At 40.0% G+C, this 24,311-nt stretch overlaps 1 protein-coding gene across 1 annotated transcript; it reads right to left on the reverse strand.

The window, feature by feature from the left end:
• Positions 1-4,391: 4,391 nt before the first annotated feature.
• On the reverse strand, positions 4,392-23,458 carry REDIC1 (regulator of DNA class I crossover intermediates 1). Its single transcript, XM_062582470.1, has 14 exons — positions 23,291-23,458; positions 21,664-21,763; positions 20,629-20,678; positions 18,492-18,630; positions 17,633-17,765; positions 16,747-16,813; positions 14,810-15,010; positions 11,620-11,726; positions 8,408-8,940; positions 8,112-8,184; positions 7,317-7,377; positions 6,678-6,744; positions 5,486-5,568; positions 4,392-5,019 (listed from the first exon to the last, which is right to left on the reverse strand). The coding sequence occupies exons 1-14, from the start codon at positions 23,456-23,458 to the stop codon at positions 4,396-4,398; spliced, it is 2,406 nt and encodes an 801-aa protein (XP_062438454.1). The 3' UTR covers positions 4,392-4,395.
• Positions 23,459-24,311: the final 853 nt, after the last annotated feature.

Below are 24,311 nucleotides of genomic sequence, written 5' to 3' on the forward strand. Positions count from 1 at the left end.
CATTTAAATGAACTAGAGGTACATCAGTCCGTGGGACCTGATGGGATGCACCCATGACTACTGAGAGAGCTGGCTGATAGTGCAACCCACTCTCGATGAAATTTGAAAGATCAAAGCATCAGGGAAGGTGCCTGAGGCCACTCACTTGTGATGCCCACATGGGTCAATACTGGTGCCAATACTATTTAACATCTTCATCAGTGACCTGGATGAAGAGACAGAGTACCTCCTCAGCAAGTTTGCAGATTATACAAAACTGGTGGGAATGGCTAATGCACCATCGTGTTGTGCTGCCATGCAGATGGATGTTGACAGGCTGGAGAGATGGGCAGAGAGGAACCTCTTGAAGTTCAACAGAGGCACTCTCCCATTTGCATTGCACTGCTTTTTTTGGAGACAAATCTCATTTCAGACTTCCTGATTCCTGAGAATTATTCCAGTCAGGGAACAGAGTAAATCTTTTACAACATGCTGTATTTGCTTGGCATATGAATGACCGCAGTTCTTAATGCTTTGACAAGGTCTGAACACCCCTGTGCCAAGCCTGACACAGTCCTCTCTGTCCAGGCTTGCAGAAACACAGCCGGTTTGGAAATGTTTTATTCCAGCCCTATTAAATAATACAACAACCTTCTTCCAGTCTCCTGCCTCATCTTCACTGACTCTCCATGCTGTGTCCTTTGGCCCAAGCTCCCCTTTCCCGTCCTCCGGAAGCAGCTGCTCCTTCCAAGACTCCGGCAGTTGGTCCTTGCCGTAACCACATGCAACTACCTGGGTGCCACCTGTGAGCTCACTGCCAGCTGGTCTCTGACAGGTTTCCCATCAAGAGCGGCCGCATCTGCGAGGAACACCATTTAGGTGTAAGCATGAATGAACACTTCTTTTGATAGGAAAGACAGAATTTAGCATTTGTCTCATGGACTTATGAGGCCTTGTTGTAGCTCAGTCTCACCAGCCTTGAAGAAGCGAGCTGGAATTCAGATAACTGGGGCTGCAGCCTCTGGTCCATCGCAGGCTGTGAATGAGAAGAGGCTGAAGAAGAGTAGCAGAAATGGCATTTGCTTCTGTGATGATAGATGAGAATTTGGTTGCAGAGAGTTAATATTTTTTCCAGGCATCTTCATCCTTTCTGAATCAGCTCTCCGCTCAAATGCTAAAAAAGCCAATGCACAAACAGTTTCCACCTGAGAAATAGTCAGCTGTATGAAGACTTAAGCTTTTCATTTCCCACAATGATAATCCTTCATGAAAATGAAACAAGGATTTCTACAAAGTTCACAGAGGCTGTTGGCATAATAATGTCCAGCCTTATCCTGCCACAGGACTGCAACGAAAGTTCTGCCAGGTTTTGCCAAGAAAACTTTGTCTGAGTCCTTTCCTTGCAGGTTACTGTAATTAGAGCTGATTTTATAGGAAGAAAGTGTTGCCAACGTGCACATTAAAATGTGCAATGCTCCTGCCCAAAGCCTGGGGTAACATTTTCAGTAAGCGACTCTTTCTATCTATATTAAGAAATGTTCAAGCAGCAAGAGGACAAGAGTGCTCCCATTTTTGATTAATTACAGGTATCCTTCTGTCCTTTTCCTGAGCAAAACTCAGATTATAATTGATTCTCACCTAGCACAGTTACTCTACACTTCTTTGACCTCCCCACAGGCTTATCACACATCCCAGAAGACTAACACAGATGAAAAAGGAGCATCTCTGCTTGTGCACATGCCTTAAAATTTATCCAGTGGCTAAAGAGACCATGCTGCCTTATTTATCATCGTTACTAGTACATGTATTGCAAAGATAATTTGCGTTCTTCTGATCCATTTAGTGATTACCGGCCAAAAAAAAAAAAAAAAAAAAAGAAGTAATTGGATTTTGTACACTCTCACCCAAATGCCTTGGAACAGGATTATGTACTTTGATTGACACATTCCTAGGGGTGAATTATTACATTACAGACATGTATGCAACTCTGGCATACACTCAGTCACATAACTTTTGCCTAGAACTTGGCTGCGTAGTTCTAGTCCTCACTGGGGACTGAGCAGCTTAGACTAAAGTCTAGCTACAGCTGGCAAGAATTGGGCGCTTCTATGCAGTGGCTTAAGTGCAGTGCAGGAAATAAGCTGTTATCTACTGAAAGGCTCTAAATTATTGCGGCTGTATTGAGGCTAATTTAATAAAGTGGCATTACTTCATTTAAACCCACCCACATAGGTCTTTGTGGTGCAGTCAGATCTCTTTTTTCGGTTCTCAGATCTGTCTTTTTGGTCCTGCAGCTTCACAGGAGCAGACCGCGATTCCGGCCAGCTCAGCAGATCAGCTGTGTTTGGCAGGACTGGGGCACCTCAGTTTATTCTAAAGCTAAACAAAATTTAAAAGCCCAAAACTATTTCACCCTGGCACAATTAGGGAGCAGAACTTCTGCTATAAGTGAAGACCGATTTACAGCTCACTTCAACATCTGCCTGAGCGCAGGCACAGGTGGGTTCTCCGGTCATGGGGTAATTGGATATTTGCCAGCTAACTGGGATATAAACTACATGATGCAGGAGCTTTTAGCTATGGCCGCTCGCTGACCTGTGCCACTGCACAGCGGGGCACATTCGGCTGCGATGGGCCCCGAGGAGGGAGCTGGGGGCTCGGCGCGAGCCGCTGCAAAGGCTGACAGGCACCTCGCGGGTCCCTTGCACGCCGGGAAACGCGGGGCTCGGCACCGTCCTCCTGCCGGCTGGCGAGGCCCTCAGCGCGGCACCGTCCGAGCAGGCTTCAGACCGCCGCGCGCACAGCTGCCCCTCGGAAACCCCGCCGGAGGCTGAGCTTTCAGCAAAACGCAGGTACTAGTCAGACAAATTATACCCCCCGTGAGGATGATGATCGCCGTCAGCTCAGCGAAGAAAACGACTAGGGAGCTTGCTTTGACCGCAAACTGTGGCAACCCACAAAAGAAAATGCGCTTGTGTCAGGCCCCGGGAACCGGGCCGTGAGTCGGCTGAAGGGCAGTTACGTATTTCAGAAGCCTGTCTGTTCAGACTGCTTCCCATGTATGTAATTTATATACAAAAGACAATATTATTGTCTTCAAAGTGCAGAAATGTCCACTGAAATTTCTGAGCGATGTTATTTTTAAAATGGGAGAGGCATAAAACTGCAAACTCATGAGCACTGTAAACCTTATTCTGAACCAGCCCTTAACTCCAAAAATAAAATGCGGCAGAAAACAGCCTCTAGTTTGATGGTGAGAACAGGAATGAGGAATGGCAAAGCTCTCAGCAGTGCTGGATTACACATACCCCTTCACCCGTGAAACCTTTTATAACTAACCTTATAAAAGGACGTCTCCTGCGCTGGTCAAGCAAGGTCTCTAACATAGCTTTTGACCAGGCCTGTTTTGCAGCACATGGCATCACTGCACACAGCCAGCTAATCCTGGAGAGGAAAGTGAGACCTGTCCCGCAGGCGGCCCTGCCACAGCAGCCTTGAACATTGCTGGTGAGGAGGGCAGAGCAGGGAGACACCAAGTGGCAGCACTGGCCATGGATACAAGTACATATAGCTATGGATGTTCAAATAAATATATGTGGATATATAAGCAAAAGATGTCAGTAACAGAGTGAGTCTCCCTGCTACCTTTCCTAGGAACTGTTTTAAAGGGAAAGAAAATAACCTAGAAACAGTATGATCAGAAACTTTTATTTGCTGAGATGTTTTAGCTTTACATAAATACTGAATTGAAGAAGAAAGCATTTCGTGTTTTTAATTTGCAGGCAAAATACAGAAACACAGAAAACATTAGTCTGCATTAACAGTCAGAAAATGAATCAATAGATCTGCTATGGAAGGAAGTTTACACACTTGAGAATTTTTGTAAAAACTAATAAATCAGTTCTTTTTAAAATTATATTTTATTCTATGTGCACAGATGTGCATTTTCTGTTGGTTCTCATTTTTACATTTAGTACAAACGTAGGGTATAGGCAAGGTTTTGTATTTAAAAAGGTAAGAATCAGACAATAGTTCTGAAGTAAAGGCCATACCAAGTATCTTTTGAAGTCAAATAGATTTTTTCCATTACCTTCAAGAAAAGCAAGGTCATTCTCAAACTACAAAAATCCTACAGATCTATGATGAGAAAGCAATTTTAATTCCAGGGGTTTATTTTCAATAAGCTACTATAAAATCCTATATTAGCAGTTAGACATCTATAGTAACCCATAGGTATAGTAGTAGATAGATAGAAATCTGTATTTAATAATAATCTGTAAGAAAACAACCACAATACTTTGTTTACCTAAACTGTAAAAAAAAAAATCCCCAAATGCCAACTAAATGAAACATACTAAGAACAGGACAAAACTTCAGAGTATCCCTTCTGTACACTTTATACACCTCTCTAATTAGTCATTGTTTTTCTCTCTCCTTCGTTATATGGATGTAGTTCAGAACCTCTAGGGTCGTACTGTCAGCCAGACTGAGATACTCAGCTTCAGAAGAAAATGCTGCTATTCCTGCTGCGCTGCCTGTGCCTGCAGGCTGGAAAGCTGCATGTCCTGGCATTTTGTGCCCTCCAGCGGTGCCTGCGGTACTGAGGGGAGGGAGCACCTCGGCGCTGCGGGCACAGGGGCAGGAGCTCCTGCAGCTGCATGTCTGCAAGGTGTCACACTGGGTAGCGACATCCACTTTTCTTGCTTCTGTAACAGAGCTTTCTGTCTGCGACCAAACATCAGCCCTTGTACTGTGAGCGACCTGCTCTCTTTTCAGGGCTTGTTGTAATGAGCTGCTCTCAGGTGGAGCAGGGTGTTCCTTATTTTCCTCCTCTGTGGCTGGTGAAATAGAGTGTTTATGTTGAAGATGGTTGGATTCTTCCATGGTCAAACTCCTGCTGAGATGGAGCGGCACTGCTCCAATCCGAGAGGTCTTGAGGGGCTCTGTGCTTGCTGAGGCTGAGGTTAGATTGGCCTCACCTATCTGGAAGGATTGTTCATTGAGAAATTCCTTCTTGTTAGCTGTGTCTTCCTCTTCAGACTGTTTGAACAGAATTGTGTTAATGCAACTGTTAAAATAATTCAATAACTAAGTTCTTTCCCTAAGGATGTGCTCCTGGCTTTGTTGAAGAGAAGGTGGGTAAGGTGGACCCATACTTCATGTTCTTAAGTTGTGGCATTTATGTCTTCAAAAATGGCTAAAAATATGCAGCATGTCAGATTCTCCTCCCTATACATCATGGAAGAGAGCAGAGGCTTGCTTAGCATCTTCTGACGTGCATCTTATTGTAATTCTGCAAGGGCTGCTATTAGCAAGACACTGGACCACATCCCCGTTAAACCACAGTCAGTTACAGTTAATTGTTTCTTGTTTTCCTCGCACATGACACTGCCTTGTACAAAACTATACAAAGCTATAAGTAAGATTCCAACTTCATCCATCTTAGATGCACTCAGGCATACAGATAACATTTGAATGAACCCTTGCAAGCCCAGGAAGAACTCACCATGTCAGGACTAGAGCTGAAACAGCTGTCCGTCTGCCTAGGAGAGTAACTGGGAGACTGACTGCTCAGTGATGACTCGATGTCTGAAAAAAAGAGCTCATACTGAAAGAAAAGTTATTCACCAAAAATCCCTGAAACATCCAACTCTCTCAAACAGAGCATGCAGAATTAAACACTGTGACCACTTCCAAAGTAGTTTTAAGGCAGCATTTAGAGAATGAAGTGTTAGTGATGTTGTTCTAGGCCCTGGCAATAGCCAATTCTGCTCCTCTCTGAACCTCATATCCTAGCAGAATACACGAGGTGGGTGTCTCAAGGCTTCACCTATGCCAGTGATCAATAGCCTGCACTGGCAGCACACCTGCACTACCCATGGGAAGGAAGGGTTCTGTAGAGCTGGGGAAGTGACAACACAGCAAATTCCCTGCACACATTGGCCAACAAGTTACGTGGACTGTGGCCATGTTTTTCCCTTGGGGAACCCCTTGGGAATCTTCTGCTCTGAAATGCAGCCAGTGCAGCTGACCCTTACACTACTAAGAGAGCAAAGAGGATGTGGGATCTCCCTGCTGACTCTCCTCACTCCATGCACATATGGGACTGACACACATAATCTAGTGGAAGAGAATACAGACTAGCAAAGTCTAGACCAGTAAAATGATATCTGTCAAATATGTAAGGAAGAATTAATACAAAAACAATGCCCAAGATATTTTCCAGCCAAAGGAGGTCTGCAGGCTATAGAAAGAAAGAAAATGACTGGCATTTGTCTGGCACTATTATCATGTGTTAGTGTTTGTGAGCTTGACTTACGTTGATCGGATTAATGCTTTTGACTTCCCTAGTGGATTTTTTTTAGCAGTTACCCCTACTTTCAGAGCTAGCTTTTAGTTTAGAGGATGGCCTTGGGGGCAATGAGAAAATGACGAATATGTGGATAACACTCATCAGAAAGGCTAACCTGAATTTATGGTTTCAAAGAAAAGCAAATACAGATAGTTCTTAGCTATCTAGTAATGCTAGTCTTCCTTATACAGCACTGCACATATCAAAAATTCAAGCACTCATCAAATGTAACATCCTAAAAAGATGAAAACACTTCACCCTGGCTTTAAAAGTAACTGTTTCAGTTCTTTGTGTGGAGAAAAAAAAAATCTGATTTTTGACTTAATAAAGTATAGGTGGTACTAACCCTTCTCCAGCTCATGAAGATTTGGACGCACTCCAAACTTATATTCTTTTTCTGGTGCTGTTGCAAACTTTTAAGAATAAGTAAAAATGTTAATAGTGAAGGTTCAACTGGATCAGCAGGTCACATTAAGTGAGGAACATTCAGTTTCTCTATCACATAAATGAAGTGACTGCACTGTACAGCAAAACCCATGAACAATACTGTATGTTTAACTGGGTCACTTCTTCCGGCAAACTAGCTGAGGAAGTATTTACATGTATACAAGTGTAAAGCTCCCTTATAATAGTCAAGAACCCTGTAAACAGTGTCTGGACACTGCCTGTTGAGACCACAATGCAAAATCTGACTTTAAGGGTAAAGGGTAACTTACTTACATAACATATTTTAGGCATCAACTTCAGTGTGAATAAAAGCACGTAAATAAAGGACCTGTAAGTGCTATTTGAACTACTTAACTAGAAGTTGTTCTTCATGGTCTCCCTGTAAAAACAGTGAAGAAAGAGAAGGTTCCACAGAAATTAACTCAGAGAAGCTAAATTTGGTTTGTAACTGGTGTGAATATCCTTCCTCCACTCCAAATGAATAGTGCAGACATTTGGTATTAGTTAACACAAAAAATATGTCTCTTAAAAAAGTTACCTCTTCAAAGCCAAAGAGCTGGTCCTGTCTCCAAGCTGATTCTTTCCCATTTGAGCTGTCACTAAGAAAGGCAAACATACAGTTCTTCAGTAAATAGCTTATACAGTATTTTTATTTGCTTTCTGAACTAAATTCATTACTGCTGCTTATCTTGCAACACATCTTCGGTATTGTATTAAATCATAAAGTAATGTTATTTGCAGGCTTAATTTTTGTTTTCTGTAATTACAAAATGCTTTCCACTATTGAGATCATCAGACTCTTTTCTGAATCCTGCGACATAACACCACAAATCTGTTTCTTTTAACAAACTTTACTACTTCTACAAACTTCTACTTACTGTAGAAATATATAATGTAATGTGAGATGATTGAAAATAGTGCCACTTTGTAAAATGGAAAGAGTTATGGATCAGCAACTTTAACAAAACTGTCTTGATGTAAAGTATAGGGCACTCACATATGCTAACTTTAGTCCAGGGAAGGCAGCTACTGCAGACTTCCTCTGCAGTCAGTGGAAGGGGACAGGTTCTTTTAAAGGGCAAATCAGAGCAAGAGCTTAACTTCAGGGTCTCAAAATAGTCCCATGAGGGAGTCTTTCTCTTTACTGATCGTAGAGAGAAGAACAATGGTACACAGGACTTACCTGTGCATAAGTTTATGCATACTATTATTCGCACTAGATAATATTATTTAGAATTTTGCCTTCATGTTCTCTTGGCTATGATTTTTCCCATTCAGCAAAGTCTCTGCAGTTATTGCTAGTTAATAGATTGACAGTTTTTATGACACTCACCTCTTTTTTCTTGAGTGGTTCTGCACATTTTCCTTTAAGTTAATCTGCTGATCATGGTGATAAGTAAATGCCTCTAAAACCAAAAAGTAAATCTTGATTTTAAAATGCAACAGCTGTTAAAAATAAATGTTTCTATCAACTTTTTATTAATTGGTTCTCACATTAAATTACTGCATTGCCAAGATTCATGACACTTTTCAGGTCAGAGTAGACGTATCTCTGGTTACAAAAAACATCAGTCTTTAGAAGGAGGAGACAATACACAATTTTTATGTCCTTAATCTAGTGTCACTCACCATTTTTTTCAAATTTTGCAGGTTTTTCTTTGTTTTCACAGGGTACAAAGTAGTATTGTCTCTTGTGATAGTTCTGCAGGTAGCTTTTCTGAGGTTCTCTGGTTTCCTCATAGCCTGCTCTTGAGACATTGTTACTTTTCAATAAAACTTGTTCTGGGGCTGTGAAAATGCCTTTAAGGTGTCTGTCTACAGAACCCCTTTTTGCACTAATTGCAGGATGTACCTCTCCAGTATCATAAGTAAAACTTCTGTTGGTCGTTTGATTTCTGTCATCAGGATTAATGAAAAAATTGGCAGGACTACTTTGAATAACAAAAGGATTAAAATGCTTTGTGGAGAGACTATTATGGACTGGCTGGCTCTCATCTTCAAACATTGCCAGAAAGGAACAATCATGCTCATCTTGGGTATGCGTCAGTTCTGCAGTTTCTTTCACAACACCAAAAAATGGCTCATTTATTCTTTTGTTACTTTCTGGTTCTTTATTGGTCATTATCACTGGATTTTTGCTGGCAGAATTCATATAGTCTGGCCTTTATTAGGAGAAAAGTAAAGGAAAAACAGCTTGCTCAGTACATAAATAAGCAAAATACTAATTACTAATGCAATAGATGATCAATTTGATTTTAAAATATCAAAGACTTCCCTTTTACTGCATGTCACACTAGCTTTTGTCCCAAATGTGTGTTATTTTGGCTGAAAAACTTTACTGTATTTTATTTCCATTTTATAAGAAGGCTGCTTTAAAAAGGCTGTTTTATAATATCTCTGAAATACCAAGGCATGGAGCACTTCCTCTTGAGTAAGGAACTGTGATTTATAAAATCAGCCACAGCATGTCACTGCTGCTCCACTCAGCTGACCAAAAAAGTCCCCTTTGGGGGAAAAAAAAAAGAGAGAGAGAGAGAGAGAGAGAGAGAGAGCGCTAGGGAGCGAGAGCAAAGAGCAAGACAGCTTCTTCTGTTTATAACAAGTTAGTCTGCAGTTCACTCCTGTACTGAAAGCCCATAGTAAGATCTATATATTGTTTAATTTGTGTTCTCTTCAGCAAAGTGTCTTCCATTTGTATCTGAGGTCAGTAATTTTAATTTGTCATAGAATTTTTCTATTTTACAATGAGGGGACCAGTCACACACTTTCTTTTGCCCATACTTCTCTCCCTCATTTATGGTAGCAGTGGTTTTAGAGATGCCATCATTAAGTTAGCATTATCAAAATTATCTTCCTTTCACTTACTTGGATCTTATTATAACTTTTCACTCCTTCTTTTTACACTTCATCTGCAAACTGACATTTCAGAAAATCTGAGCAAAAGGTCTCAGAAGTTTCTGAGGCACAGAGAACTGGTAGAGATGATCATTCAAAGCATGCCTTTTCTTTAAAAAAATTTGAGCTATAAGCAATGGACCTTGAAACTTGAAATGTAGTATGGGAAACCTTTTACTAAAGAAAAATTCTGCAATGTTTTGATCAGCAAATACTTAAAGCCAGGTAAAGAGCCTAGAGAACTTAAAGAGCAAGTAGTTTCCTCTACTTACAAAAAACTCTATAAAACAGTTTTAGAAGACTAAACATGCTAGAGTTCTTTTTTGGAGAAACTTTGGACACGTTATCTAAGTTAGGAAGGTAAACTTCCTAACTTAGTGAAGCATTTCAGAGGCTCTTTCTTCAGTCCGGAAGAACATTTTGCAATGCTAAGTAAAAATGAATAGTAAATGAGGAAATAATAACTTAAGCACTATTCAGAGTGAAAAATATCTGCTATTTTTAAATGACATCTAAAATTTTTGGTTAATATCTAATAAACTTGAAGGGCCACAGCTCTCAGATATATATATACATTCATTACAAAATCATCTTTATGTTACAATTACATTAAATTATTATATAAATACATACTTTAATTTTCCCATACAGTGAAAGAAACTACCTTCCTAGGAGAACTGACAGCTACGGAGGTAAAAGAATTTGTGGGGATAATTGGTAGAAACAAAACAAGAAAGATCCACAGAAATGGATCTGAAGAACAGTTGAAAAGGAGAAGAGCTGTTGTTGGTGAGCCATGAATGAGCAGAAGACGTAAGGGAGCTCCAACTAGCAGAAGAGTGCAGGCCTGGAGGGCTATGGAGAGAGGAAGGGGAGTGGTAGGTGAGATAAGACTATGTATGGCTTTGATGTACAGACATTCTTCATGAGTTTATCCACATACACAGCAAGGTGAATGTTATCCTCATTTTAAATTTTGCTGGAGAAAGCTAGGAGAAATTAGAAGAAGACAGAAAGAGAAACTCAAAGTGTCTGAGATGGGAAGCTGATGTTTCCATTCAGTTATCATGTGGTCAATGCAACATGAGATAATCAGTCTCTTGACTTCCCAGGCAAATAGGCTTCAAGTACTTCAGGAATAGCAAAATAATACATGAACTTTGTATAGTGATATCCAGCCAAAGCTAGAAACTGATATGAACTTTCAACCAGAAGGCGAGTTTAGAGAATAAATACAACGGAGGAAAATTAGCTCTGTACGATTCCAAGATCTGAGACAAGAACCTCTGGAAAAAAAATGAAATGTTCACTATAAATGTGTTTGGCTGTAACCCTCCCCATTGATTAAAACTATTTTTAATTAGCACATACAAAAAGAAAATAATTCTAGATTTCAGTTTCTCCTTTTAAAAATAAAAGCATATGTTCTCATAAAAGTGTTATTGATCCAAATTTTTTAAAAGCTGTGGTAGAATCATTTATATAAAGAAGAGAAGTAAATGCTTTGTTCCTGGAACCCCAAATTTAAACAATGTAGGCAAAAAAAAACCCACAAAAAAACAAAAAAAAACCCCACATTCAGTCGTTGCAGCATCAAGGTCATCAGAAAAGCATTTGCAATAGTGAGCAGAACTAGTGAGAGCAGGGGCAGCTCCCCTTGGCTTCTCAGTAAATCAAACTTTTCTCGGTGAGTGAATTCAATAACACCATCTTGCTCCTGACACTGCAAAAAATGGATCTTGATTCCAAGTGCCTATCTAAAATCGCATTTTGCTACCTTTCAGGAAATTTATATAGTTTGATATGTTCAGTCCTTCCATTTAGTCTCTATTTCCATTTGAAAAGCACTTAACAATAGTGAAAAAATGCTAAGTTTCAAGTGATCTTAGTATTTTTCTTATTTAAATGGAACTTTTTTCTCTCACTAATGTGAAATCACTGCCTACCTATTCAATGGCTTAAACAGTTCCTGAGGCACTGTATCAGACTTCCTGAAAATGCACTGGCTTGGGGGTTTTGAAATCCAAGGGCCTTGATCAGAAATATTTCCTGCCTGAGAAAATGGTTCAAGCTGTCAAACTGTGCATATATGCAATACTTAGTGTTTTAACCACTAAAATATCATTTGCAAACAAGACAGTTTTAAAATATTTTTGCTTCTTCTGTATAGTAAAGGCTAAAATCTGCCTATAGCTCAGCTGTGCTCAGTGAACCTCAAACTTTTGCACGCTTGCATATCACCATCAGTATGCAAAATACTTACTTAGCATCACATATTTCTACAATAAAAATGAACTTGACAAACTTGCTGAAGTTGCACTAAAGATCATAGAATAATTTTGTGTGGAAGGGAGATCTCTGATACAATGTCCTGCTCAAAGCAGAGCTAGCTGCCAAGTTACACCAGGTCTGGGCCTTGCCCACCTGAGTTTGAAGATTTCCAAGGATTGAGATTCCACCGTCTCTTTGGATGACCTCTCCTGGTACATAATCACTTTTGTGGCAGTATCTTTTTTTCTATAGAAACAGAATTGCTGTTGTTGAAACTTTTGGCTTTTACCTCTAGCCCCTTCAGTGTACACCTCTGGGATGTCTGGCTTTGTCCTGTCTACAACCCTGTTAGATTGTGGAAGGTAGTAGTTAGTTCCCCCTTCCCTTAGCATGCTCTTTCCCAGGCTTTTCAAACCTCCTCCCTCAGCCTCTCCATATTCACCATGTGCTCAAGTCCCCTAGCAATTTTTGTGGTGCTCTGCTGGTTCTGCTCCAATTTGTTGATATCTCTTTTGTATTTGAGGTCTCAAAACTGGACACGATATTTCAGATTGGTCTCAAACAGGCTGATCAGAGGGCAGCAATTACTTGTCTATGAGGGCTGAATACACTCTTTCTAGAGCAGCCCAGAATGCAGCTCGCCTTCATTGCTTCAAGAGCGCTCTGCTGACTGGTGTACAACTTTTTGTCCACCAGCACCCCCATGTCCTTTCCTGCAAAGCTGCTGCCTGCTCAGGCAGTCCCCCACTGCACTGATACTTGAAGTTATTTTGTCCTATATGCTGGACTTTGCATGTCTCTGTTTATGAGGTTCCTGCTGGTCTTCAGCTTGTTGAGATCCCTATGAGTAGCAGCCCTTCTCTTCACTGTAACGATTGCTCTGCCAGTTTTGTGTCATACAAGAACCTGCAAAAATGCCAAGGGTACGTTCTGTCCCACTGCCCATCTCACTGACAAAGATGTATTGGCCTTGGCATTAATCCCCAATGAATGCTATTGCTGACCACTCATTAGTTAGCCTTCAAACCACTGACTATTACTCTGAGCATGATGGTACAGTCAGTCTTTCAATTATCTTATTGTCTACCAGTCTAGCTGATATCTTCTCACTTTGACCACTATAATCCCATGGGAAACAATGTCAAATTCAAGGTAAATAATAAATGTTACTTTCCCTTATCTATAGTAACTTAATTGAAAAAGGCAATGTGATTGGTCAAGTTTGATTTGGCCTTCCATGCTGGCTGTTTCCAATGACCTTCCTGTCCTTCATGTGTCTAGAAATGGCCTCCAGGAAGTCAGGTTCCACAGCTCCCCAAGGACTGAGCTAGGCTGACCAGCTTATAGTTCCCTAGGTCAGGCTTGCCTTATTTGCAGTTGGGCATAACATTTACATTTTTCACGTCATCAGGAAGCTCTCCTCAACCCAACAACATTTCAAAGATGATAGACATTTGTCCTACAGTGACATAAGTCAACTCCCTCAGCACATACAGACACACCCTGTCCAGTCCTGTAGGCTTGTGTGTTGCTGGTTTACTAAGGCTTCTCTAACTTGATCCTTCACTACTGTGTGTCATACCTCTCTCTCCCAAGCTCTCTACAGACCTCAAAGACATGCGAGAGCTGAACTTACCAGAAAAGCCTGAAGCAAAGAAGGCCTTAAGTACCTCAGATTTTTTCATGTCCATTGTCAGGAGGTCACCCACCTGATTCAGTAGTAGGCCAGGATTTTCCTTTTGCTGATGATGACATGCTATAGAAGTTTTTCTTGCTGCTTTTCCCACCCCTTGCCAGTTCCAGCTCTGGCCATGCTAATACAGCCCCTGCAAGCCCTGGTGATGCTTCTCTTTTCCTCCTGGCTTGCCTGTCCCTGCTTCCATACTTTCATCTTGCATTTGTGCCCAGTGAGGAGTTCCCCATGCAGCTAGGCATGTGTCTCCTGTGCCTGCTCATTTTCCTTTACATTGAAGTGGGTTGTTCTTGTGTTCTGAAAACATTGTGCTTGAAGAACAACCATCTTTCTTGGGCTCCTTTTTCCTTCAGGTCAGGTTCCTGTGTGTTCCTGCCTACAAATTCCCTGAACAGGCCAACATCTGCTCTCCTGAAGCTCTGAAGTACTCTTGCCTCACTTCTCTCAAGATCTTAAAATAGTACTAGTAATACCTATAGATTTTTTTTAATTATTTACATGCAAATAATATATTTTCTAAAGAAAGTCTACCAGGAGAATCCTTTTATATTTGCTATTTTTCTAATGCTGATTCTTTTAAGAACCCTGAAATTAACAAAAAGAAAAGAAGAAAATATGCCTTAGAACAAATAACTTTCATTAATTTCTTAAATTAGACATTGCACGATTATAAATTAGGTCACAGTGATGACCTGCTTGCTACCTCAAGCAGGTCAGAGCACAGGAAAAATAGGGAGGCAAAATAAAGGAAATGTCATTGCATCCACAGATACACAGAAGCAGTGCCAGTAATCCAGCAAATCCAGTCAAAGCATACAACACCCAATTAATTGTATATGCAAGAAAGCTGTATTTAGAACTGCAATATATATCAGCTATAACATATATCAGCTTTCTTTATCTGAATTTACAAGCCAGAAACAGAAGAAAGTCAGCAATATGTGACAAACCATCTTCCCGCAAATATCAATGACACTGAGAGCTTGTGAACAAAGGTTCAGGGTAAACCTATTTCATACAACAAAAGAAGAAATATCTGTATTTCATTGCCACCAGCCTACAAGAGATGTTGACCATTTATAATCATCTTCACCATTATATTAGTTCTACAGCCCAAATAAATAGAAGTTATTTTAAACTAATTCTGCTGAAATGAAAAAATATTATCAAACCTGTTTTTCCTGCTTCTCTTCATAGGACTGTTCCCAAGGGTTCCACATTAAATTTGTGTTGAAATTTTCTTTTGAAGATTGTGTACAGTTAGAAGACCAAAAAACTGAAGAGGATGATGGACAGGCACTAAAGGCTGTTGCAGAGTTATCTTCATGTTCCATACTAGAGTCAGCATAGGTTAATTCTGTAACTTGTGAAAACTACATAAAATACAGCAAAGTGATATTTATCCAAAACTATTCTGATGCAAGTATAAAGTTCAGTCAGACCTTTCTGTGTCGTTTAGATCTCTTTGCAAATATACCAGACCAAAAAAAAAAAAAAAAAAAAAAAAAAAAAAAAAAAAACTGATATGATTTTTTCACTAAAAATGTGTGGTAGCAATGGCCCATTTCAGGGAGACACATAAGTAACTACTTTTGTCTAAGCATGAATACAAATGCTACCCTGAGGAGAGAAGGGTATAAAAATATTTTTAGTTTTAGGCATGCAGGCAAATGATTTGCTGAACTGGTTCTTAAGTAGCAAAATGAAAAATATTTTACTATAGTGTGGAGAAAACTCTGGCATGTTTTGAGGACAACATTGCTACCTCAGGCAGGTCAGAGCTCAGGAAAAATAAGGAGGCAAAATAAAGGAAATGTCATTGCATCCGCAGCTACATAAAAGCAGTGCCAGCAATCCAGCAAATCCTGTCAAAGGAGCACAAACTACAGTTGCAGTGCCTTGTACATAAATTGTACAAAATCTTTGTGCTACCAACCTACAAGTTTCCAGAAAGCTGAAGATTTTTAATTTTCTAGTCAGATCTTTCTGCTTAATAAAGTAGGTATAATTATTTGAAGCTGATACACTTAACCTCGTTAAAATTTAAATATAGTTCTTTGGCATATACTGGCCTTAGACTTTATATCTTTTGATCCACGTTAAGACAGCAATATCATTTAAATCCGTTCATGCAAGCGGAGGTTGGAGACAAACTTAGTTGTCATCTTGATACAGTTTTTCTGGCCATGCTAAATCTGAAACATTGTCTCTATACCTTCAACCAATGGGGGGAAAAGAGTAATAAAGGAAAACTGACTGAATGCAATATCCAGAAAAGTAGTGGCAGCTCATGGTGATCTTGGCTAAAACATATTAGCTAGTCAAACTTTTCAGTACAAAGTAATTCTTCCTCACTGGAATGAAAGGATCTTCTAATACAAGAAACATCTACCTTCCTTACTCTAGCAAACATCATTCGACAACATGATTGGGTCAGGAACATACAGAACAATGCTGATTTAATTTCTTTTGCAAGCATCATCTCCTGAGGATCCTCTCTCATACAGGTGGCAGAAGCAATAGAGCTGTATAAAGAAAGTCTGAATAATTTAAACTGAATGCCTTTCTAACGGATTTACTAACTTGGGTATTTTTCTAATACAATTGTGGAATGTGTCATAAAGCCTAAATTCCACCTACAGAAAAATTCCTTTTACAGAATGCTTTTTGCTGTTACCGCAATTCATGTATGAACTTCCCAGTGGTATCCATTAAGTCTTGTCCATATTAAGTCCCTCTCAGAGACTCATTTTCTGTCTATGCCACTCACATTTCATCAAACTGTTATGCATATTGTTTTCAGTTTGCCTACTGTTGGCCTCAGTCTCTTTCCCATAATCTCTGCCCACTGTGACCAGCTTAGAGCACAGATACTCTTAAGTATTTTGGAAAATGCCTAAAACAAGGCAAGCCTTTCAAGAAATAAGTAAGAAATATCAGTAACAAGTGCAAAACACGACCAGAAAATAACATCTGAATATAGTCTTAAATAGGAAAACTTCATGTGTTTCAATACACATGAGATTTAATCATTCTGTGAAAAATCACTTTAAAATACAGACATTGTTATGTATTTTTAGCTTGAAATCAGTGAGAGCAATAAACTTACATTATGCTGGTATTTCACTTTCTCTGAAAGATGTTGTCTTCTGCTGTCCAATACTTGTTTTTGTAACCTTGGAAAATGAATTTAAAAAGTCTATGAAATTTAAGATATAAGACTTTTATAAAATAAAAAAATCTAAATAGAATATTAATTTCAAATAGCTTGGCAGTATTTTTTTCAGGCATTTTTTAAAAAGGCCTTGCTCTTGAGAGGTTCTGGGTAGTCAGTCTAGGAATCAGTCACTTAAGGGTATCTAAATTTGGGTGGGAAAACTGTGAAAAGGGCAAACGCTGTTTGAATAGCCTACTCTGTGAGAGCAAGTTAGCACATGTAGGACCTGACGTGACTAAAGAAATACAAATTTTAAAAGTCTCTGAGTTTAATGTGTAGTTTTTTATTTAAATTGTTTTTGTTTAGCCTCTTTGGTAAGAATATCACTGGAATATCAGGAATGGTTGTGAAACTTTTTATCTTAGAATAGTCTATTTTTGTTTATTCACTATCCAAATTATGTTTCTCAGTCCTTTCAAGGCAAGACACACATAAGCACATGCAAAAAAACACAGTTTGCATACCCACTTCATCCTGTGTGCAACCCAAGGCAGGTAATCGACTTCAAATGAGTCATTCTGCCCATATTCCTGTGCTATAGCGTTAGTCCGTACCCCTTTTTCCAGTTATTCAGTTCCCTCCAGAGTTAATAATCAAACATGAATTAAGTCCTTATTAGTTTTATTTGCCACAGTACTTCAGTAGTAACTCCTTTCAACTTTTTAGAAATCACATGAAAGAACATCATGAAACCTACTTTTCAGAACTTCATTATATCTATCTATCTATCTATTTGTATCTATCAAATATACATATGCTATCTATTTTATACACGTACCTGTTCTGGATGTCATCTAAATTTGATGTATATTGTACACGTGGCGGTGACATGGGAAGTTCTATGTTGTGTCTTCTAACAGGTATTTTTATGCCTCCAGTCATATCAATGTGGATTGGTTTCCTCACGCTCTCTATAATGAAAACATTTGGAATGTCAGCATTGGATTTGGAGAAAGGTTTGAGCTTCCTAAATTTTCATAAGAATGCAAAAGCTTTTGTAATCCATTTAGAGCCACATTTTTTCGCTTTCTTTGTTACTAGCAACGTAAGAGCCCTATTTTAAGTGGCATTATAGGATAAAATCATGTCTGTGCACAGATAAGGCTCTGTTGCATGGCACATTCACCTTCTATTCTTTCTGAGCATAGGACAGCAAGTTTGTCACAGTCTGTCTTATGACTGTGTCACAAAGGATAAGAGTTAGGACTCAGGCTGCCTAGAGTTTTTTTAATAGAGTATAATTAACTATTTCAAGAAAAATATTCTGGGTATGAGAACTGATAGACCACTCCAAATGCCAAAAAAGATATGAGACAAGAAGTAGAATGGAATATTTGAAAATAAAGGGAAAAAGAAATGGATATAGGGTAAAATGAAATAAGGAATGTGCATAAGTGAGCCAGGCTTTAAAAATGAAATAGGCAGTAGTCAATGTTATTTGGTTCTTTTTATGTTCTGAATTTTTTGCAGTCATTATTTTCACCTTTACTTACTATTTTTAAATAAAGATAAGTAAGATTATTTGAGTAATAATTTATAATACAATATAATATAATACAATGAAATAATATCAGTAATTTTTAAGAATAACTGATTCTGTAACTTGTGAAGTCAGACCATTTGTACACTAAACTCACCAGCATCGTCCTTTTTGGTTGATATCTGATTAACAACATATAGATTGAGGAGATCTAAACTCACTGCAGAACTTTTAGGAGATGATGATACTTCCAGAAGCTTCATCTTTGATTTAAGTTTCTTCTTTTCAAAGAATTCCTTTTATTTTCAAAAGAGAGAGTAAGTTTTTTGATAGAAGCCAAACAGCCCTTGAGCAGAATATGGATACTTTTAAAATGAGTATGTAAGAATTAGCAAACAATTCCTAATAATGAAAGCACATGGTTAAATCTCTCCAAATTCACATACCCTATTATTATTTTGTTTGTCTTGATTACCTTGAAAAAGACAGCACAGATATTATTCATTCATCTTTGAAATAAATCACTTTTCTCTTGATACCAAAAATTTGCAGAAGTAGATTAAAAATGTTTCTTTAAAATAAAAGACATGCCAAAATCCTTCAAGGAAAAAGTCTTTAAAAATTTAAACTTGAGCTTTTGAGGCAGCTTATAAGCCTCAAAATCAGCAAAAAAAGTGAAACAGCAAGATTACATACACATGGCCATCTATAATGACACAAAGAGTTAATTGTTCTCCAAACTTGTCTTCTTTGATGGAGAAAAGTCTTGTGACCAAAAAAAAAAAAAAAAAAAAAAAAAAAAAAAAAAAGTCTCTATTACTGAGACTTTGGAAAGGCCTTATGACAGACACTTTGAATATATCAAGCAAATAATTCTGTATAATCCTAAAATACCACTAGTAACCATGAAGGAAGAAAAATTTTCATTTTGCAGGAGGCTAGCATATGAACGAATCAAACCAATGTGACTTCTTCATCTTGTGGTTACAAGAGGACATGGAAAATTAAAGGCTATGCCAAAACAACAACAACAACAACAACAACAAAAAAACCCAAAAAACACACAAGCTTTTTTTCTGAGATTTAATTCCTCTCATGACAAGGCATTAATCTTGCAGCTTATGTATAGCTGATACACCCAACTATTTTCCAGTATAAACTATCAGATTACAGTCGTTAGCACTCTTGGACATTAATAGCTGGGGAAAAACATACTCTTAGTTAAGATGAATACATAGTTAATCTGCCGTAAGTAAAATTCAACCTATGTACAAATTAACACTTCAAAATCCATATTGCTTTGAAATCCACACCCTCTAAAAGGTATCTATGTTCTTTCAATGTCCCAGGTACTTTCTTCTCATCACCTCTAAATTACTAAACACAATCCTGTCTTGGATCTTTTCCTGTTTTCTCTCCTCCACTGACAAATTACATAGTTGTAATATAAATAATGTGGGTTAACTCGATGAATCTCTGAGAAAACAAGATATTTTGGTAACTCACGTGTGCCTGAAGGACTGGGAAACTGACAGGGACAACAAACCGCTTATTGCTCTCTCATTCTCTTAGGTAGATAACTTTCATTTCAGAGACTGGCTCTGTGCTGTCAGCTTGTTTTTCCCTCTGTAGATGCCAGTGCATCTGCCCTGGGCACTGGGTGGTAGCAGCCTTTATGGCTACACTCACATTGTCTTATTTTTTCCCAGATGCCAAGGACTTCCCCTACTAGTTATAACCATCTTCCCTTACTGGTTTCTCTCCTATTTGAAATGCCTTCTTCTATGCCAGGGATAAATTTGCTTCTATTAGTTCACTTTCAGATAAGTTTTGATTGTTTCATACAAATAAGTTGGTCTACTTGATTGAATGCCAAAATTAAGTATTCAAATGAACCTAACATTCCTTTATGTAGCCCTCAAAAAAGAGCTGCATATATGTATTATGCTGGCTGACCATATGTTTGTCACTGTGAGGCTTCAGGATATCCTTTGTGTATCACCACATATTGGCAAAATATAGTAACAAAAGATAATTCAGTAAAACTTAAATCGCCCACATTCATGCATTCATTCATGTCCTCTCCTACTCCCTCCTCTTCTTGCTGGAGTTCCACGTGGTAAACCTAGAAAAAGACTTCTGTCCTAAACATTACACACAGGCAGGCAAACACATTAAAGCCTTATACTACAGTGTTTGAACCTTGTGCCAACCGCTTGGAAAGATTTTCCATAGTGAATCAACTAAAGCTTTTATGTAACAATATAATATCCATGATGGCTAGATCTGTTTACCTTTTGCTTTCGCCTTTCCTGCTTCAGCATAATTCTGCTCCTGAAAGATGCAAACGATTACCGTTTTAATTTTAAAAGCATAATCTTGGGGAATGGTCTGAATTTCTTACCAGTGCTATTGAGCTTTGGTCCTGACTTGTTACATATCATGATGTTACAATGAATCAAGGCTTCAGGTAGGTAAGTCAGTGTAAATCTGTTGATGTCATTTCAGTCGATCCTCATTTCCTCAGCTGAGGATATGAGGATATCTCAGAGCTATCAAATACATTGCACATTTAGAAGTAAAAACTTTTAGGCAATTAACTTCCTATGCAACAAATTATCAATTCTTAAATTCTTAAAACTGTATAAGAAATGTTCATCAACGTATTTATTTCTGCTGATTTTCTTTGTTTGTCATGCTGTAACATAATTACAAAAATGTATTAGCAGAAGAAACAAAGCACAACTTTCTCCTTTCATAGAATCATAGAATTGGCAAGGTTGGAAGGGACCTCTGGAGATCATCTAGTCCAACCCTCAAACAAGTGGCCCGTACAGGGATTGAACCCGTGCAAGTTCTTAGCTTAGTTGGTTAGAGCATTGTGCTAATAATGCCAAGGTCGTGGGTCCAACCCCTGTATGGACTACTCGTTTGAGGGTTGGACTAGATGATCTCCAGAGGTCCCTTCCAACCTTACCAATTCTATGAACACTTTGAACATTCTGTAAAGAAGCAAAGAAAATTAGATTGTTTATTTGTAGTAAAACACTACAAATTTTATCAAGTTGTTGTTTGTGCTGTATACAAGACAGTTACAGCTTAACCTATGAATCTCCATTGTTAAAGATACTTTTAAATTAGTTATTTACAGGACACAGAGCACAAAACATCCATTTTTGATGGGGAAACTGATTCTTGGACTAGAAATCTGTATCACTGCTGTGAACAAGGTGAACATGACTATGATCTTTAGGGAGGTGGGATCAGAAAATGTTTTTGAGAATTAAAAATATGGAATAACCCCTTGGAACTACATTTTTTTAATTTTCATAGTGTGTCTAAAATTAGAACACACTTTCTGAACTTATGTACATAAAATTTGTACTTGAAACGTGTAGAAGCCCCGGTAATGGGTACTTTTTCTGACACCTAAAAACACAAATCCCAGATTTACCAGGGGAGTCCTGACAATCTGTCTGCCAAGTGCATGCAATGCTCCTATGTACTCCTTTTTCTGACAGACAGAAGAGTAGGAGAGACAGGCATTTAGGACAAAGTTTACTTCACACAGAAGCTCTTGCCCTCCTCCCCACTACCTCATGTGGGCAGCTATCAGAAACCTCCTTTTTTCTAGAAGGACTTCCAGATGATATGGGGTTATTTTAGTTCGATTCTGCGTTCACAGTTAGGATGATTATAAAATAGTGTTTAGCAAAGCTACTTTCGAATGCCTGACAAAATCCTGGGGGTTTTAAGTTCCTAATACATAAGCAGATGGTACAGCCCTAAAGAAAAGCAGCTGAATGTTATGCTTTTTATTTTAATGTTGGTGATTATTTTACTATTTCAGCAAACTTCAGTAACTATACATTTTCCCCCCCTCAGATAGTAATTGCAGTCACACAAATGTCTTCATTATTCAAAGAGGACTGGTGGATGTGTTTTTCTGTAGCTAATATATCAGATAAAGGGATCACGTGGGTATCGTTTTCATCGCTGCCCCTATATCCCTCACTGCCTTTGAGGAAAATAAATGCTCACTATTTCTTATAGTATCTTATTTGCAAACAGGAGGAATGCAGCACTATACTTCTTTTCCCACTTCCTTTATAGTGTTGTGTCTGTTAAGATCTATAGCTCTCAGACAGGGATTGTTTTCTACTGGCTTTTTGCAGAGTCAGGCATCTGAGGATCATCATTTCAGAAAGGGCCTCTAGATGCTGCTACAATACTAATACTCAATAAATAAAATAGTAATTTCAAATCATGCTCCTCAAGAGCTAAATCTTCCTACTTGTTAGGATGATTCTTTATTAACTTATGGAAAATATGCCAAGGATCTGGAAGTAAATGCTGATAAACATTTTTTTTTTTATGAATATGATTAATTCCTGATGGGGTGAGATAATAAGCAGTTTCTCAATTACATAAATAAAATTCTGTTGTGTCTTTTCATAGTGTGTTCCCTAAAGAGATCTTTTTAAGGTGAGGAAAAAAGTTACTTTGGTTGCTTTCACTAATTAACTGAAATGGCTCTGTATTTGGAGCTAATGAAGAAGAGGAACCGGGGGGGCCAGCAGAAAGAAATCAGCATGTTGCACCAAAACTGTAACCAGCTGGTCACAGCACGCGTCTTTCAACTATTTTCTGTGCTTTGTGTAATGTGATGTGTTGAATGACAGGGCTTCTAATTTTGTTCAATACGTATTATTTGGAAATCTACCTCTAATTAATCTTGCAATTCTTAAATCTTAGTAATTTTGTATGTCAAGATCCATGGCCTAGGGAAGAAGTATGAACAGTTTAAATTCCTCACTAGCAGCTACCATGATTAAGTTCTGTTTTGGTAAAACAGCATAAAAAAGAGCGTTCATAACCCACACCACATGGTATGGCCGGGCATCTGCATCCCTTCAGAGAGCCTGTCCCGAGGGGGACATGAGGCATCGCACACACCGTGGCCATGCCCGTCCCATGAGGGGGACATGAGGCATTGCACACGTCGCGGCCATGCCTGTCCCGAGGTGGACACGGGGCGTCACAAACGCTGCGGCCATGCCCGTCCCGAGGGGGACATGAGGCATCGCACACGCCGCGGCCATGCCCGTCCCATGAGGGGGACATGAGGCATTGCACACGTCGCGGCCATGCCTGTCCCGAGGTGGACACGGGGCGTCACAAACGCCGCGGCCATGCCCGTCCCGAGGGGGACATGGGGTGTCGCACACGCTGCGGCCATGCCTGTCCCATAGGGGGACATGGGGCGTCGCACACGCCGTGGCCATGCCCTTCCCATGAGGGGACACAGGGCATCACACAAGCCACGGCCATGCCCGTCCCATAGGGGGACATGGGGCGTCACACACGCCACGGCCATGCCCGTCTCACGAGGGCATATGGGGCGTCGCACACGCTGCAGCCATGCCCGTCCCATGAGGGGGACACGGGGTGTCGCACACGCCGTGGCCATGCCCGTCCCGAGGGGGACACCATGCTGTCCTGCACAGCTCCGTTGCTCACTCGCTTGCTCCCCAGTGGCCCCCCGGCAGCTTCACTCACCGGCTGCCCCCGACCCAGTTCATGTCGGCGGTGCCGAGGTCTGCCCCGCGCGGCGGCGGGTGGAGCGGGGCGGTGATGGCGGTGCAGGGCCCCGCCGGCTCCCTGGCCGGGCGCGGGCGGCTGCTCCCCGCTGCCCGGGGGACGCAGGGAGCCCCGGGCAGGCTCACGCGGGGGAAGGGGCGCGGGGTGCTGCTGTCCTGCCTCCGCCGCTGCCGTTCCCCACTGCCTCCCACCAGACACCAGTGCCACTTAGGCAGGGAGCCGCCTCCCCTCCTGTCCCCATCCCCGTCCCCCGGGGCAGCGTGCGCGCCACGCGCCCGGCGACGTTTCGCCTTCAGGCCCTGCCGCGGCGTCGCCGCGTAGCCGTTATACCGGCACGGCTTCGAGGCGGGGGGCAGGCCCAGCGGCCCGGCCTCGG

This window comes from Rhea pennata, chromosome 1 (genome assembly GCF_028389875.1).
Source record: "Rhea pennata isolate bPtePen1 chromosome 1, bPtePen1.pri, whole genome shotgun sequence".
Lineage (NCBI taxonomy): Eukaryota > Metazoa > Chordata > Aves > Rheiformes > Rheidae > Rhea > Rhea pennata.